This window comes from Serinus canaria, chromosome 11 (genome assembly GCF_022539315.1).
Source record: "Serinus canaria isolate serCan28SL12 chromosome 11, serCan2020, whole genome shotgun sequence".
NCBI lineage: Eukaryota > Metazoa > Chordata > Aves > Passeriformes > Fringillidae > Serinus > Serinus canaria.
The window spans coordinates 14,305,336-14,321,741 of NC_066325.1; the positions used below are offsets into that span (position 1 = coordinate 14,305,336).

General features: G+C 51.7%; 2 protein-coding genes across 9 annotated transcripts in view; both read right to left on the minus strand.

Moving 5' to 3' along the window:
• CPNE2 (copine 2) overlaps window positions 1-11,008 on the minus strand; it is a 41,766-nt gene extending 30,758 nt beyond the window's left edge. For 2 of the 4 annotated variants that reach the window (XM_050978768.1, XM_018914867.2), the window contains exon 1: window positions 958-1,125. In XM_050978768.1, coding sequence (XP_050834725.1) covers window positions 958-1,125 — 168 coding nt within the window. Of the gene's footprint in view, window positions 1-957; window positions 1,155-9,876; window positions 10,111-10,893 lie in introns of those variants that run through there. The other 2 variants (XM_050978767.1, XM_018914865.3) reach the window with 2 other exon arrangements.
• Window positions 11,009-14,080: 3,072 nt separating this feature from the next.
• The window catches only part of NLRC5 (NLR family CARD domain containing 5), a 34,035-nt gene continuing 31,709 nt past the window's right edge, over window positions 14,081-16,406 (minus strand). For all 5 annotated transcript variants that reach the window (XM_030227669.2, XM_050978766.1, XM_030227667.2 and 2 more), the window contains 3 exons: window positions 15,823-15,906; window positions 15,468-15,551; window positions 14,081-15,032 (listed from right to left, as the gene is read on the minus strand). In XM_030227669.2, the coding sequence (XP_030083529.2) occupies window positions 14,951-15,032; window positions 15,468-15,551; window positions 15,823-15,906 (250 nt within the window). In that variant the 3' untranslated portion in view covers window positions 14,081-14,950. The remainder of the gene's footprint in view (window positions 15,033-15,467; window positions 15,552-15,822; window positions 15,907-16,406) is intronic.

A 16,406-nucleotide genomic window follows, 5' to 3' on the forward strand; every position in this document is an offset into this window, starting at 1 on the left:
CCAACATCCCATCCAGAGGTTCTCACGAGCAATCCCACCTCTCCTGACCCTGCCTGGCACCCAGCCCAGCCACGAGCCAAACACACACAGCTCCCCTGACACGTGCCAGTCAATGCCAGCAGTGTCCCTGAGGTGCCACTGGGCAGAGCTCAGAGGCACAAGCACACCACACCCTGTGCCAGCCCATTCCAGCCCTGCTGACCCCACGGCAGCAGAGCACCAGCAAGCTGCTGCTCAAGGCTCAGTCCAGTGCCTACCATGCCAGTTAGAAAGAAGCTAAAAACAGCAGAAGAAAAGAAAAACAAAAACCTAAAAGCACCGAACATTTGTATTCCATAGTAAGCTTTGGGATCAAACCTGCTAGACTGAGACATTACTGACAGAAAAAAATTCCTGAAAAGCACAATTAGGTCAGACATGACACCTGTCAAAGCTGGAAAGCTCATTATTCTCATCCAGACTGAATAAAGTTAATTGCAGACTGTGGCAAAGTGAGGTTTTCCCCTTCACTCTCCCTGATGAACATGAGATCAGCTGCTGGACACCTGAGGTGGAGCTGACAATCCACCAGCTCCTTGGCCAAGTATCTGAATGAGACCACCTAATTTCCCAGGAACTGGGAAGATTTTTGTGTGGTTTACATTGTTTAAATCCCTTAATGCTCATTTTCTGCTGCCCCCGGTGTGGGTGCTTGTATCCATCACATATCCATGCTCTGCCTACCCTGCTCCCTCCCAGACCAACCAGGTATAAAACAGAACTTGCAGTTAAAGCCAATGCCCAGCACAAAGCAGAGAGCACTGATGGGGGAAGGACCAGCTGTGACACAGAACAATTCACACACTGGTGCCACACACAGCCTCAGGAGCCCCAGGAAATTTTCCTCTTCTGCTCAGGGAGGGACACCAGCACCAGCAAACCACGGGAGGAACAAATCCACACAGCAGCAGGACTTACCTCCACCCACTTCCCGTTGACTTCCATGAAGAGGACGCAGAAGGGGTCGGATTTGGAGGTGACATCCCTGTCCAGGAGGTTCTGGCCGCAGATGGACAGCTCGACTTTGCAGACACAGTACTGGGAGCCGACGGGCCCCGCCGGCGAGGGGGGCGCGGTGTACGCCATGGGCCCCGGGGGCAGCAGCTCCTGGCACTCTGTGGGACAGCACAGGGACAAACCTCAGTGCTGGGGGCACCAAACCTCCCGTCAGCACTGCTGAGGTGCTGCCACATCGCTCTGCACAGAGCAAAGCAAGGCACAACTCTTCGCCAAGATTTCTGAGATTCGCGTTTTCTGAACTTCAGAGAGAGAAAAAGCAATTCTTATTGCTTGCTGCACTTGGGTTGTGCTAAGTAGAATGCAATATAGAGATTGCTTATCTAAAGTGGAGATGTTTTGTTTTCTTGGCCTATCAGGGCCAAGAGAGTTTGTGTGTGTGTCAGGACTGTCGGGTGACAGCCACAAAATTTTGTGCAGTGTGAGCAGCTGTGTGCAGAGCAAGTGCTTAACAGATTCAGTTCAAACAAAATGTATATAGTACAGTATAATAAAGTAATTAATTAGCTTTCTGATATCTATAGAGTCTTCTTCATCATTCTCTCTCCTTCGTAGGAGTTGCCTTTGATTTAACTGGGCACACACAGCCTGGCCCCAGGCAGAGCCTCTTGCTCTGAGTTACACAGGTGATCTAAGCCATGAGGCTCTCCTGGCTCCATCTCCCAGGTGTCCTGAGTGGAAGCCAGCAGAGCACTGACCTGCTGGGAGTTTGCTCCATAGATAACAGATTTTCAAGGAAAGGTAACATCTTACATCATCAAAGGAGAGGGAACTCCCCAGCCTCTTCTTCCAGCATGCTGGACTTTTGTTTGTGCTGAGGAGCTACATCCCACACCACCTTTGAGCACAAACCTGATTGCTCTCTGCCTGTCCCCAGGCAACAGACCAAAGCTATGAGGGCAAACTTGAGCTCTGCTCTGCAAATCATCCTAGGGAAAGGGGTGAGACTGTGAGGAAGAGTGTGCTGCAGAGCAGCTCCAGCCCTCAATCAGCCCCATCTCCACCCAGCTCCTGAGGCCAGCACAGAACAGTGGCTCTGGCAGCAGTTAAAAAGTGGCAATAGTTGTTTCAGAGCAGTGAAGGCACATGTGACAAGCGCTGCATGACCTGGAGCACAATTTACAGGGCCCTGACTAAAAATCCATTTAAAATCTTATCAGAAGTCTGCTACCAAAACCATTTGGCAGAGATAAATGGGTTTTATACCATTATTAGTGCAAAACCCCATCCCACAGGACAGTCTTGACTTCTGATATACATTTCACTTGTCATGAATCACCAGTGGTCTTCAATGGAGAAGAAAGGGGAGAAAAAGAACATTTTTAGATTAATTTATACCAACAAACTTTTGTGGCTATGGTTGCTAGTGGAGAGTGAGCCCTTCTCAGCAGCTGCTTCAATATTTTTTGTCTTCTTTTTCAAGAGTGGCTCCTAGCTCATCCACTTTATCTGAAGCCCTCAAACATTGCCTTCCTCCACCTTGATAAACCATCTGCTTCTATTTGGCATTGAAACCCCAATTAATATTATCTATTTGTTTTGCCTGGGTAGGAGTATTTACAAGCCCTTGTGCTGCCAGGAGCTGGGCTGCTGCCCTTTTCCCTTGCAGCTCAGCTTCCAAGCTGGAATGGGGATGGAGGGCAGGGATAGGGTGATCCCAGCAGGGCTGGGAGAAGGAGCTCTGGGCTCACCACCAGCTGTCCTGAGTGCTCAGCCCTGCTGCAAAGAATTCTGAGCAGAAAACAGCTCCAGCTCCCAAGGCTTGGAGCTGTCTTCTCCTGCCTGCCAAGATCTCTGCTTGGCACTAAGTCACCAGAAACAAGCCTGGTTTTAACCCCCATCAGTAAACAGAAGCTCTTCACCCCAGACTGCTGCTCAGGCAAAGAGTGGTAAAACCATCCCAGCTCCATAAGAACTCAGAAACTTCTCCAGAAGAAGGAAAACCTCATCCCTGGCTGCAGACACTTGTGAACCTCACCAAAACAGCACCCACGTCCCTTTCCCAAGCTCCCCCTTGCCTAGACCAAGCCTGTCTGGTGCCATCACGCCCAGTGCACAGCAGCACAACGCCAGATAAATGGCACTGTCACACCAGCACGGTGGCACTGTCACATCACAATGGTGGCACATGTGGGAAACCTTCCATCTACTCCAGCTTCAAGGAGGAACACATGGAGAAGTAGAAGTCCTCATGGTTCATCCACCATGGCTGGGGACCAGCTCCAAGGTGCCCATCCCTTCCTCTGCTCCACCCAAGCCCATGTTGACAGCTGCAGCTAAAGTGAAGATTTTACTTAATTATTTTTCTTTAATGCACTGATCATGTAATCAATGTCCTAAAATAGCCAAGCCTGTTCTATTTATGCTGCTCTCTGTCTACGACTCCCTCTGAGAAGCAAACATGGGGCAGAGCTGTGCTGGTATGGACCTGGTCCTGCCGGAGCAGGGAGATCTGGGCTGGGATTTTCCATCTCCCCTTCTCCCAGATCTCAGTGCTGTCTCATAAAAAGCAGAGGCAGCAAGTGACTCAGTGGAAAAACCTTTTTTCCCAGGGCTGGCTGACACCAAAACATCCTCTTGGTGCACAGCACATCACCCATACTCCAGCCCCTGAGCTCAGCCTGTCTGGCTCCCCAGGACAGGCACCGGGATGAGGAGATGGCCAGCACCAGGCTGAGCAAACACTGGGAGCCACCTCTCCTACCACTGCACTGGCACAGATCCAGCACCTTCCTCTTGCTACACCAGCATGGATCCAGCATCTTCCACAGGGCCAGGTGTGGGTTCAGCCCCTGCTGCCTCAGCATCAGCTCAGAGGCTTCACATCTGAGGAGCCATCAGTGAGCCAGCACCATCCTAACACCCCACAAAAGCTTTAAATTCAGGGGGTATTTGAGCTGGCACGGGAAGAGTCGGCGTGCCATCATCTGTATTCCAGTCTCTCCTCCCAATTTTGTTCTCCTCTCCCCACATTTGCTGCCCTGAACAAAGTCCTGTGACTGGCTCAGCATCTGCAGCCAAACCTTGTCCTGGTGCTCCATCCCAGCTGCCAGCTCCGAGCACACAGACCCGTGGTGTCCCAAGGGAACATGGCCAGGTTACCAATGAGGGCTCTCAGGGATGAGCCTGGAGGTTTGGCTGCCCCAGAGTCCCTCTGCTATCAAGAGGTGTCACAGGAGCAGGACCAGAATGCAGGGACACTGCCACCAAATCCTTTTTGGGCTCCAGCTTCCAGGACCTTCTGAACTGAACATCTTTGTGCTTACAGCTTTCAAGTACTTTTCTTCTCCATGGCCTGGTCACTTTCAAGCTGTTTCAGGTCCACAACAACCCACAGAGAAGGATTTTGCTGCCTGGGGGCACACACAAGCCCTGGGGCTGCCCTGAAGATCCAAGACTATCCAGCAGACCCAGAGCAGAGTCTCATCCCGTGGCACCCCAATCTCTACAGCAGAGAGCAAAATCACTTTTACAAAGTGTAAAAGGGCCAGCAGATAAACCTGGGAGCTTCACTTCCTCAATTATCTGAAAGGGAAAGAGGGGAAGGACATATCTGTTTTGCAAAGTAACTCCTGACTGAAGAGGTCCCCCTTCCCTCTGCAGCAAAGCAGCCCCATGAGCAGCAGTTCCTCAGGCCATGCTAAAGTTCTGTTTTAAGCATTAACAAGAAAAAACAGAGGAGAAAAAAATAAAGCTGTGCTTTAGGTAAAACATTGGGGGAGGAGGGGCTCAATCTTAATAGTAATCTCATTATAAATTCAGTGATCTCCTCTCATTAAATAAATAATTTATTTTCATGGCCAATATCAGGCATATTTGAAACAGACACAGAAGTACTGACACCCAGCAGTGATACCATGCAAAATTCTGCTGTGTCCATCCCAGGGAACAGGAGATCCTTCATTGGGATGATCCAGAGCTGGACACCCCCTAAGTGGCTCGTCTCATTTTGAAAGTATCATCACCTGAAAAGCAACCCCAGAGCACTTTCCTGTGCCCAGGACAGAGCTGAGACAGGCACTGCTGATGTCCAGCAGGGATCCACCAGCTCCAGCAGCCTCTCTGCCATCCCCTCACGTGGCACAGCAGCTGCTGGTCTCCAGCAGGCAGTGAGTGGCATTAGGGCAGAGCCTGGCTCACACTGAAGGATGGCAGGGTGGGAGTGACCCCTCCTGCCCTGTATCCCTGCACCACCTCACAGCCCTGACCACGACCCCGAGGGTCCCCCCGTGACCACCAAACTTGCCACCCTGCCTGCTTCCTCCTTTCAGCAGCACCTGGAAGGACCTGGCGCCGCTCTGTTCCATCCTGTAGCTGCGGTGAGCTGCCGGAGGGCACCGGGGAAGGCAAAAGCCGCTGTGCCAGCACCCCCGTGGGGGACAAGCCGGTCCCTCTGCAACAGCAGGGACACAGCCGTGGCCTGGCCACTGCTCCAGGACCAAAGGATGGACCCAGGTCCTCAGGGAGGGGCTCACACCCGCAGAAACACCAAAACTGGAAATCCCAGCAGGCCAGGGAGGGGAGAGGAAAACCAAACACCTTTAGGTGCTTCTGGCATGGAGGCAGCTTCGGGCAGAGCCTGCCCTGGGGTCCAAAAAGCAAATTTGTTCTCCAACCCTCTACAGACGAAGTCTGAAAATGTCCCGCAAAATATCTAAACCTACTCACCGACGGGAAATCACAAGGACTGAGGTGTTTCCGTAATCCTCAGCGTCGTCGCGGAGCCGAGGGCTCCAGGCTGGCAAACGAAAGCAAAACGCGCTCCTCCACACCCCGCGGTGACGCTGGGACAGAGAGCACCACTGGTGACACGGCCCGGGAGGAGCTGCAGGGCCTGGGCGTGTACTCAGAAAGTCTCAAAGTGGGAAGAAAAAAAAAAAAAAATTCAACCCCAACAACAAAAAACACACCACGGGGAAAAGTCCTTCCTCCAAACCGGGGAGGAAACAGGGGCTGTGCTATCAGGCAGCTGCACAGGGGTGCGTGTGCAGGGGGCAGAGCCCACCCTGGTGCCCCCCCGCACATCCATGCCCTGCTCACAGATCCATGGGTGCCTTCCAGGCTCGCTGCTCAGACAGGAGAAAGGGCAAACAGGGAGCAGGGCGAGGTGGGAGCGCAGAGCTCCCCCTGCTCGGGACACACACGGAGCGACGGCCGAGCCGCACGGACAGAGCCCATTGCCGTCCCCACGGGCTCGCACGTATTTGGCTCAGATACGCCGAGAAGGGTTGCACATTTTCGCTTGACTACGAGTTTCCTCTGGGGCTCAGTTTAGGGAAATCTGTGATTCAGGGCAGAAAACATCGCGATGTCACCGTGAATCGTGGCGCTCACATCAAACCCTGCACACTGCCGCCCTACAAGGCGGACCCAAGGGAAGGGTTCGTGTGCCGGCTCTGCACCCACCGCGTTCCCGGGCAGAAATCCACCTCCTGCACCTTCCCAGGCAGAAATCCACCTCCTGCACCTTCCCGGGCAGAAATTCACCTCCTGCACCTTCCCGGGCAGAAATCCACCTCCTGCACCTTCCCGGGCAGAAATCCACCTCCTGCACCTTCCCAGGCAGAAATTCACCTCCTGCACCTTCCCAGGCAGAAATCCACCTCCTGCACCTTCCCGGGCAGAAATCCACACTGCCCATTCCACGGGGGACTGGGAGGCTCAGTCCTGCGGGTGCAGCCACAGGCAGCCTCTGTCCGGCAAACACAAATCTCCTGCCACCCCAGGGCAGCGATGCTCCTGTCAGACACCTGCTCCGGGTGGGACAAACAGGAGATGCAGCAAGGGAGGACAAGGCACTCTCAGGGTTTGGGGCATATTTTAGCTTCCAGTATTAAAACTTCCCTGCTCCATCCTACAGCAGGCACATGAAAGCTGGGCACAGTGTCACAAGGAGGGGGGATAGATCTGTTTCAAAACTGGATTTGGAGGAAAAAGTGGACTTAATTAAAGGCAGGCCCTTGGAATGTAAAGGATCAGGGCTGTGAGGAGGGTGGCTGGACTCCAAAGGACATGCATCCATCAGGGCTCCCTTGCAGGTGCAGAGGGAACCTCCCACATCCCAACTATACACCAGGAGTGTAACAGGCTGTTTAACTTATTAACCACTTTCCTGTGCTATTGAAAACAAAAATGCTGGCTTTCTGAATCCTAATTGTATTCCTATTACCAGCCGACACCATTTATCACATGTGAGAGGGGAAGGAAAAAAAAAATCATCATTTATGTGATCAGAAATACCTTAAACTGCTTTTGGACCTCACTGCATGTCAACCTAACCTCATGTCAGCCAGAACAGCCCCAGCAGCAGGCAGCTGTGCAGGTCCCTCCATCCCATGCACCATTTCATCCCTAAAGCAACCAGTGCTTCAGAGCTGATAAGATAAATATTAATTCATGGGTATTTATGTGCAATGCTCATTTGCATTGGGACACCAACACCAAGCCATGCAGAGCACTGATGTCCCCATGCCTGGAGCCACCTTTCCCCTTCCCTTCCATCCCACCCCTCAGAAGCCCCCATCCCTTCCCCTGCACAGACGGGATTTTCATCACTAAGATCCAACATTTTCCCACAGAATTTTAATTTTTTTGGCCTGCTTTGCAGCAGAGAGATGCTGCCACTTGATGTGTGAAGCTTCACCCTGAGACAGAGTTGTGTGCCAGCGAGACAAAAATGCTTTGGTTTGTGAGAATGACGTCTGAGTAATTCTCGACCCCTTCTCAACAGCTTTAGACACTGCTCGAGGCAATATCAGGCTGGGTTTAAATGGTGCACAGCACTGGACTTGTTTAATAGCAAAACTTGTATTCCCAGCTTATATCATTCTTAAAATCAGCCTCATGACAGCTGATGTTTCTTCCTAAATCCTCAGCTTCTGGAATCACGTGATGATGGAAAATCCAGGGCTGGGAGGAAGGCGACTATTTTAGACACAAGATTTTTCCTGCTGGCTACAGGCAGAAAATATGACAGCTCCCAAACACAAGGCCTTAGCAAAAGCAGCAGACAAATGAAATTGGAGCCCTTCTTGCTGAATTCTACACTCGTTTGTTTTTCTGGCATTTTAACAACAATGTTATGATCTCCGAACTCACCTGAGTTCCTGCGAATTAGTTTTTCCCTTGCTCCCATGACCCAAACAAGAAACCTTGCAAAGCCAGCAGCCAGGAAACTGAGCCAAAGCAGCAAAAAGTGATGACTCAGGTCCTTCAACAAATATTTTACAGAGGTTTAAAAGACAAACCGTAAGATTTCAGAGGCAGAAAGGGTGGGGAAGTGTTCAATTCTTTTTTTTTCTTCACACTGTTTTGTGGGTTTTGCATCCTGCCAGGAGCACTATTTCAAATGCCAGGCAACTCCACTGCACCAGAAAATTTACCTTTCCCTCTATCCCCCCACCCCGCCTCTGAACACCAGCCAAGGTTCTCACATAAAGAGTTCCTTATGAGAGCTGGCAGCCCTGAACCCGGACAGGAGGCTGCAAGAGTTGCTGTTTCATCAATTAACCTGGAATTACGTTTCCAGCACACCGAGGGCTCCTGGAGAACAAGCCCTGATTTACGGCGGCGCGAGCGGCTCCGGCCAGCTCCCCCCAGGCTGGGCTTCCCACTGGAGGCAGGGGAAACTCTTTCCACCGAGTGGAGCAGGAGAAATTGTTCCTCCCAGACTCTTCGTGCACCACACTGAGACTGCTGAAAGGCAAACAAAGCTGCTGCAATTCCAGCACACAACTGGGCAGACTGGTAAATCGTGGGGCAGCTCCAGGCTGCTCCAGCACCGCAAAATCCCGATGCTTTGGGGTAAGGGAGGGGGATCACTGCAAGAGGAGCAGAAACAAGGACTAACAAGGGCTGTGCAGCTGATGTATCCCTCTAGGGCAAAGAGCATCTCATCCACAGCTCAGCTCCAGCAGCTGAACCCAAAAAGGATTTTTCCACACTGGAATCCCAAGTTCCTGGGGTCCAGGGCCCCTCCTACAGCACAGACTGGCCACGCACTGGGGCTGTCTAACCCTGATAAACAATAGCTTCACAACAGCTTGTCAGCAACCAGCATGAACTCCTTACTGTGCCCCAGCACAGACCCAGGGAGCAAGGATGTCCCCAGGACACAACATGTTGACCCTCAGGATCTCAGCTTCCCTCAGCTGGAGCTCACAGGGCAGCAGGGAGCGAGAAGTGTCGCAGCAGCCGGACAGCCCTGCCCACCCTCATGCTGCACAAGGGCAGGGTCTGCAGCCCCTGCAAGAGATACAAACTGTGCTCCTGACCAAGCAGGTCCTGGGAACAGCAGGGCACATGCCAAGAGTGCCAGCAGAGGCAGGCTGCTGGCAAACTCCATCCCCTGGGGGCTGGGGACAGCGTTGGCTCTTAGAGAGCAGCTCCAGGACTGCGTGTCTGCCCAAGACAGGGGCTAGTGGGTGCCTACACCACAGGAAGATGAAATCTGGGGACACTTGAAAGTCTCACTAGATGCCCTCACTCCTTCCTTCCACTTTACCCCGGTCAGGATGTTCCAGCAGCAACAGCAGGGAAAGAAAAACACACATCACCAGAAAACCTATGTCCCAGGCTATCACACAGCTGTAACCAAAGCAAATGCAGCATTTCCCCAAGGCAGCTACAGGAAAACATCCTCCACTGACTGCTTTCTTCACAACAACTCCTTTCCACATGCCCTGAGCTTTTGTTCCCAGCCTTCCTCCTCCCATCTCTCCCTTCCCTGCCCCCAACAGGCTTCATGGAAGGCTATTTCTGGCTGATAATAAATAATTTTCTGACTCCAGAGAAGCACAGTGGTATCAGAGGCCCCAGTACCTGAGCTGGCTCGAGGAGGCCAATGCAGGTGACAGGGGAGCAGGATCAGAACCGAGCACATCTGGGCTCTGCTCACAACTCCAGCTTTTCCAGCAAGGTTCAGGGGTATTGCCAGCAGGTTCAGACCTGGTCCTCAAGGTTCATGAGGATCCTCCCAATTCCTTTCCACAAAGCAGCTCACGCTCTGGGGAGCCAGCAGCAAGGACCCAGCCCTTCAGAGGTGCTTCTGCCACCGAGGCTCAGCTCTCTACTCACCTCTGTTTCCTGTTCCACCCTCCTTGTGGTGACCAGCTCCAAAGGGTGTGTTTGCCCACCAAGTCCTCCAGCCCTGCTGGCTTTAGTCCAGCCCCTTTGCCTAAATTAGGGTTACTCACACAAAGACTTATTGCATCAGGTCTTCAGGCTGGCAGAACTGACAGGAAAACACCTCCGTGCCTGCCATCCTCCCAGCACCCTCACACTGCTGAACGAAACGCTCAGCTCGCCTCTTGCTCAGAGAACAAAGCGTCTTGCTGGGCACAGAGGGGAGAGAGGCAGCACATCCGTGAGCAGAAACCCTCCCAGTGCCCCCAAAATGCATGGCATGAGGGAGATCATGGCCAGCTGCAGCAGCATCGGGCTGCAAACAGCTCCTGAAGAAGCGACTCTGATTCCTCAGCCTCCAACTCGCCAGATCCCCCCGTGACTCAATGCCAGAGGATAAGGAGAGGGACTTGCAGCAGCTGCCCAGAAAAAACCCTACAAACGTCCCCAGGCTTGGGGAGTGAAGCCACCAGGCCCTGGCATTTGCTCAGGGGTCGCATGCCCAGTTCACATCTTTAGAAGTGGATACAGAGGAACAGAGAGTGGGAGCAGAGCAACTTCCACACCGTGCATGAACCAAAGGACCTGGGCTGGGGAAGGGGAGCGTAAAGTGACAGGGGGAGCGTCCTGAGGGATGGTCAAGGAACCAAAGGTCTGTCTCAGAGGAGGGAGGGTCTGTCCAGACGGATAGAGGGCAGAAGCCCCACTACACACCTCGGGACGAGCCAGTGGGGGTCACCACCCCGCAGGTCCCCATGCGGAGGCTCACAGCGCTGTCACGCTGTCCCGGCCAGCGCCACCGTCCCACCGGACTCTCCGCTATCCCACCACCCGCCCGAGGCACGGCGGCGATCCCGCCGAGCAGCCCCGCTCCGTTATCCCCAGGGCATCCTCGGGGGCTGCCGGTACTCACCGCCGGGCCGGGCCGGGCCGGGCCGGGCCGAGCAGCTCCCGCGGGGCTGCGGGCTCAGAAGCTCCGCACGGCCGCGCCCGCCCCTCGCCATCACCGCCCACCCGCCCGAACGGCGGGGCCGAGGGGCGGGCGGCGGGCGCGGCCGTGCTCGGGCTCCCCCCTCCCGCAGCGAGCATCATCCGCTTCTGATTAAAGGAAAAAAAAAAAAAAAAAAAGAAAAAAGAAAAAGGGTCCGCCCCAAAACTTCTTCGCTCGCTGCTTTTGCTTCGCTGTTTGGAGGGGGAAAAAAAAAAGCTTAAAAACAGCCTAAAAAATACATCTAGAAAATTATTTTCCATGTTATGCACTCAGATCCAAGGGAAAATATAACTTTGTTGGATCAACACTCACTGCTTTTAAGCAAAACCACCGGGTTGTGTGCTGTTTGGGTGTAAGCAGGGTTTTCCCTGCCCAGCCAATGTGGGTGCTCCTGGTGCTGAAATCATTCAGGCCTGGACCGTGTCCCGCTGCTTCTGCTTCCCGTGGGAAAAAGATGGTTAAAGAAGGAAAAGAAGCAGGCCCCAAGTGCACAGCCCAGACGTGAAGGGCTGGTCAGTGTCACACCCACCCATCACCAACTCACCCCAAGGAGCTGGCATGTGCTCCCTTCAAGGCTGGTACCACCACTGGTACCACCAAAGTGCCATTGGCAACCTCACCTCACCCCCAGGTGGACACATCTTCAGCTGTCCAGGATATCTACAGAGATGTTTTTGATGTGGAGATACGGTAATAAGGCTGAAAGCCTCTCTCTGAGGCTGCTGATTAAATAAACCATCCCTACCTGATCAGAGCTCTTTGCTGTGGGCCCTGCTCATGCTGTGGAAGATCACAGACAAATAAGCAAGTCCCCAATTCCCCTGGCCAGCTGGAATACTTTCTTCTCCTTCAGTATGAGCCGTGGAAGGCAGAGGAGTTTTAAGGCACTGAGTTTTCAGCCTGCACAAGGTGCTCCCTCCCTCTGCCAGCCCCAGGAGTGGAGCAGCGGACACAGGACAGGCTCAGGGGTCACCAGGGCTCCTCTCAGCACAGGCACACGACAGGCAGCACCCAACTAACTAACAGCTGAGCCTCATGCTGAGGAGCAACCCTGTTCTTTCTGTGTGAAGAACTGTGTGGCCAGAAAACATCACAGAAAGGGACGAGGCTGTGCCTGAAAGAGGAATTCAGTGGGAGAAGTGGGGTCTGTGCCAGCCCTGCCCTCCTACCTCCTTGCCTGAGGCTTAAAATGTCACTTTGAGGGGAAAAGGGAGAGGCAGACTCTATTTCACAAATACCAATATGCCTGTTGGGTCCCAGATCAGGTTTTCCTGTGTTTTCTCTGTTGCCAGCATGAGGCCTCCAAGTCTCAGCAGGTTCAGGGCTACCTGGAACTAGTTTTAGCAGAGAGGAAACAGTGGCTGCCATTCCAGCTCTTTGGAGCTGCCACCAGCATGCAGGAGCCTGGCCCAGCCCAGCTCCAGCTGCTCCCCAGCACAAAATCCAGGCTCCCTCCCGCCCTCCAGCAGCCTGTTTATTTACAGCACAGTGTTTCTTTCTAAAGATCCGGTCTCAGGGGGCAAAATGCCTTCTGTGTATGAAACCAGTACTGACTAGCTCAGACATTGTCTTCCAGAGACTGCAGGCAGCCTGAAACAATAGGGGAGTGCAGAGAGTCCTGATGCATTTCCATTTTTGGACCATGATAAATCCAAAACCTAATAGTAACAGCTCTAAAAATGGCCTGCAGTAATTAGGTGGTTGGGAATTGGTTTGTTTTTTGGCCATCACACACCATCCCTCACGGCCTCACGTCTTCCTGCATTCCAGAAGATACATTTAGCCCCTCAAACTTGGACAAAGCCCCCAAGTTCCCCTCAGAAACGAGCACCAGCTGGAGCAGGGACATGGCAAGCACAATGGAAATGGGAAGCACGCCCCAGAAGCCCTTGGCATCACATGGAAGAGTTGAACCACAGAGCCATCATGTTCTTGTGTTCCATGCACAACTCGGCCCAAACTCTGGTTTTTAAAAAATGCAAGCCATAAAATAGAGCACAGAGCCCGTTTTGATCCTGAACCACTGGATCACAGACAACCTCTCCCCGTTTCTGGGGTTTTGCTGACACCTGGTGTTCTGGAAAAGATGCTGTGTGTTCCTGAAATTCCCTTCCCTGACTCCCGTTGGGATGGCCACTCTCTGGGTCAGACTGCAGCCCTGAATCTGGGGGAGACCCTGAGAAATGCAGTTGGATTTGAGTCCCTCTTTTAACACCTCAAGACAAGAGCAGTGCTGCAAGAGCATTCCCGTGGTGTGTTACATCCCTGCAAACCTCACAGTGCAGATGGACACTGCCTGACCCCAGGAATCAGGGGACTGCAGAGGGGGAACCTCAGACCTCACCTACCAGAGAACAGTTTGGGTGGGAGGAGAGCTTAGAACTCACCCTGTTCCACCCCCCCTGCCACGGACAGAGACACCTTTCACTGCACCAGGCTGCTCCAAGCTCCATCCAACCTGAACACTTCCAGGGATGGGGCAGCCACAGCTGCTCTGGGCAACCTCAGGGAAGAATTTCTTCCTCATATCAGTTCACCACATCTGGTGAAGCTTTTTGTAAGTGCCAGTGTTCAGATCTGAGTTACTTGCTCACTCCATTGAATTATATAACCTGGTGAGGAATTTCACTACATTTTTCCTTTGTTTTTGTTTTTAAACCCATTTCAGAGTAGTTTCTGCAAAATGTGTCCCACTTTTACACCACCACATCACTATGTCACAAAGCATGATGCTGATCTTTAAATAGGGACAGTGGCTCCCCCAGGAATAACAGCACCACCTGCTCACAACCAGTTGCCCAAAGATTTGCTGGACCAGCATTTCTTTCTCATTCCAGATGCCTGTCCTGCCCAAATCAGATCAGTTACATCTCCCCCAGGCAAATGCTGCTGCAAACAAAATTCCATAAATAAATCCACCACAAGACTCAAATATTTATTTTTACCTTCTCTCCTGAAGGATGTTTATTCTTTTACTGCAGCACCCTGTAGAGGTGTTGCAATCTTGATTAAGGATAATGAAATACTCTGCTGCCTTTCTGAATACCTGAGAAAACGCATCTCATCCTAGAATAATGCAGAGTTAAGGTTGGAAAAGACCTCTAAGATCATTGGGCCAAACCCTTAACCCAGCATCAACATGTTCATCTCCAAACCATGTCTCCAAGTGCCACATCCACACATTTTCTGAACACTTCCAGGGATGGTGACTCCAAAATCTCACAGCTCTGAGAAAACCTTATATCTGCTTTTGTGTGTCTGTGTGTGAGAACTTAATTTATGGTATCTGTTCTTGGTCACTCACTGCCCCTTCCTCAAAGTAAAGACAAAGTATTGAACTTCTAATCTGAAGTTGAAGCTTGGATGGAAGTGATGGTGAACCTTTCATTGTAGGGCAATACAAATAAATAGTGTCTAGTACATAAGCATTCTTATCAGTACTTGCTAATAACTTTCTGGAAAGTTATTCTCTTGAAGAGATTTTCAGTGCTTTTCTACCAAGAATACCATACTGCCTGCTCAGCAGCAGTTTTTTACAGTGTTTTTCTCTTCTGTGTAAAAAAAAAAAAATCACAAGAAACAAAACAAACAAACCCAACAGAAACAAACAAAACAAAACCCCAAACAAACAAACACCAGTGTCCATACTTGGTTCAGTGCAGCAAAGAAAGATCCAATTTTTACAGCTTTCAGTTGTAGGAACTTTGAGTTGCTGGTCCTTCAGTGCAGTTTTGAGGGCAGCAGCAGACAGAGAACTCCTAGCTAGGCCAAGGGTCTTTTCTAGTTGAAGGAGAAACAGAGTCTGGGGTCTTGGCTTGTCAAAGTCTCAGGAAGGCCCTTGGGCACTGGATTGCCCCACAGCCTGCAAGGACAGCAAACGTGTTACTGCAGGAGCAAGAGTGGTGCCCGAGCACCTGGAGATGTGGATCCCAGGAGAGAGAGGGACAGGGCAGCAATGTTCATCAGAAGTGAAGCCAGAAGGAATGACAGAAAGAAACTTTTAAAGAACAAATGCAACAACTTCCTGATGGGGATATTACACAACTGGGTCTTCATTTTTTTGCCTCATTTAAAGCCAGCAAGCTTTTCAGTTCCTTTTTCCCCTGGACTTTCTGAGGAGGTGAAGCTGTCCCTGAAAACCCTCAGCTTGTGTCTGCATTCCCTGCAACACCCTATTCCCTGCCAGCTAACCCAGGGCAGCGGGGGCATGGGTGTCACCTCTGTCCCCACCCTTGTCACCCTGACCTCTCCTTGCTGAGCCAAGGCCCAGCCACTGAGCTCTGGGACACCTGCTCACCTGATGGACTGAATTTCTGGGCATGTGGCAAGTTCCTCTGAGAGCTTTGTAGCTCCACAGGCTCCAATGTGGTTCTTCTCCAGGCTGTTTTAAAAACCAAAAGAGAATTTTGAAATCCAAAACAAATCCAGAGTGGAAAAGAGCTGAATTGTCCCATGTTGTAATCACCTTCAGTAAAATAAGTGCTAATTCAAGTGTATCAGCCAGACCAGGCTGGCCCTTGGTGCATGAAGCTTAAAGTGCAGGAGCCTGCCTGTGGTTCCTGAAGTGCACCCCCTTTTTGGAAGTCCTGTGATTGAAGGCTCAATGACAGAAAAATGAGCCTTCCCAGGGTGTTTCTCAGGGCTGTACTCACTCCAACACCTTCAGCTTTTCCATCTTTGGGAGAGCAATGGCCAGCTCTCGGGCTCCTCCATCTCCAAGGGCATTCCAAGACAGTCTAAGGCAGACAAGAAAACCCAGTTGTGAGTCTGGACAAACACTAGTGCCACTACTGTGACATTACCACTCGTGGATCAGCCTTTTTGCAAGAGCCAGTCACCCTCTTATCGTGACAGGTAAACATTCCCCTGGATCACAAGCTTCATTCTGAGGATTTTCCTCCATTTCACCACATGCTTCCATGCATGATAAGACACCACGGAGTGCCTGTGGGGTGTGGTTATCTCAGAGTCCTGCAGGCCCAGGGAATGAGATAGGATGGAAATGGCTGCTGAGCATACAGCTTCACCCCACTAAATGTTTTAGCAGTGTAATTCATCAATTAGTAAATTACTGATATATTTACCACCAAAAAGTACTTGGTGAAAATATTATAAAATACTTTTAACAAGTGTTCAGCAGGGTGAGAAGTGCCCTGCATTTCCAAACAGGAGCAGGCACTAAAATGAGAGTGACCTGTGAGTGCTGAAACAACTCCCCACCCATCCCCACACTCAC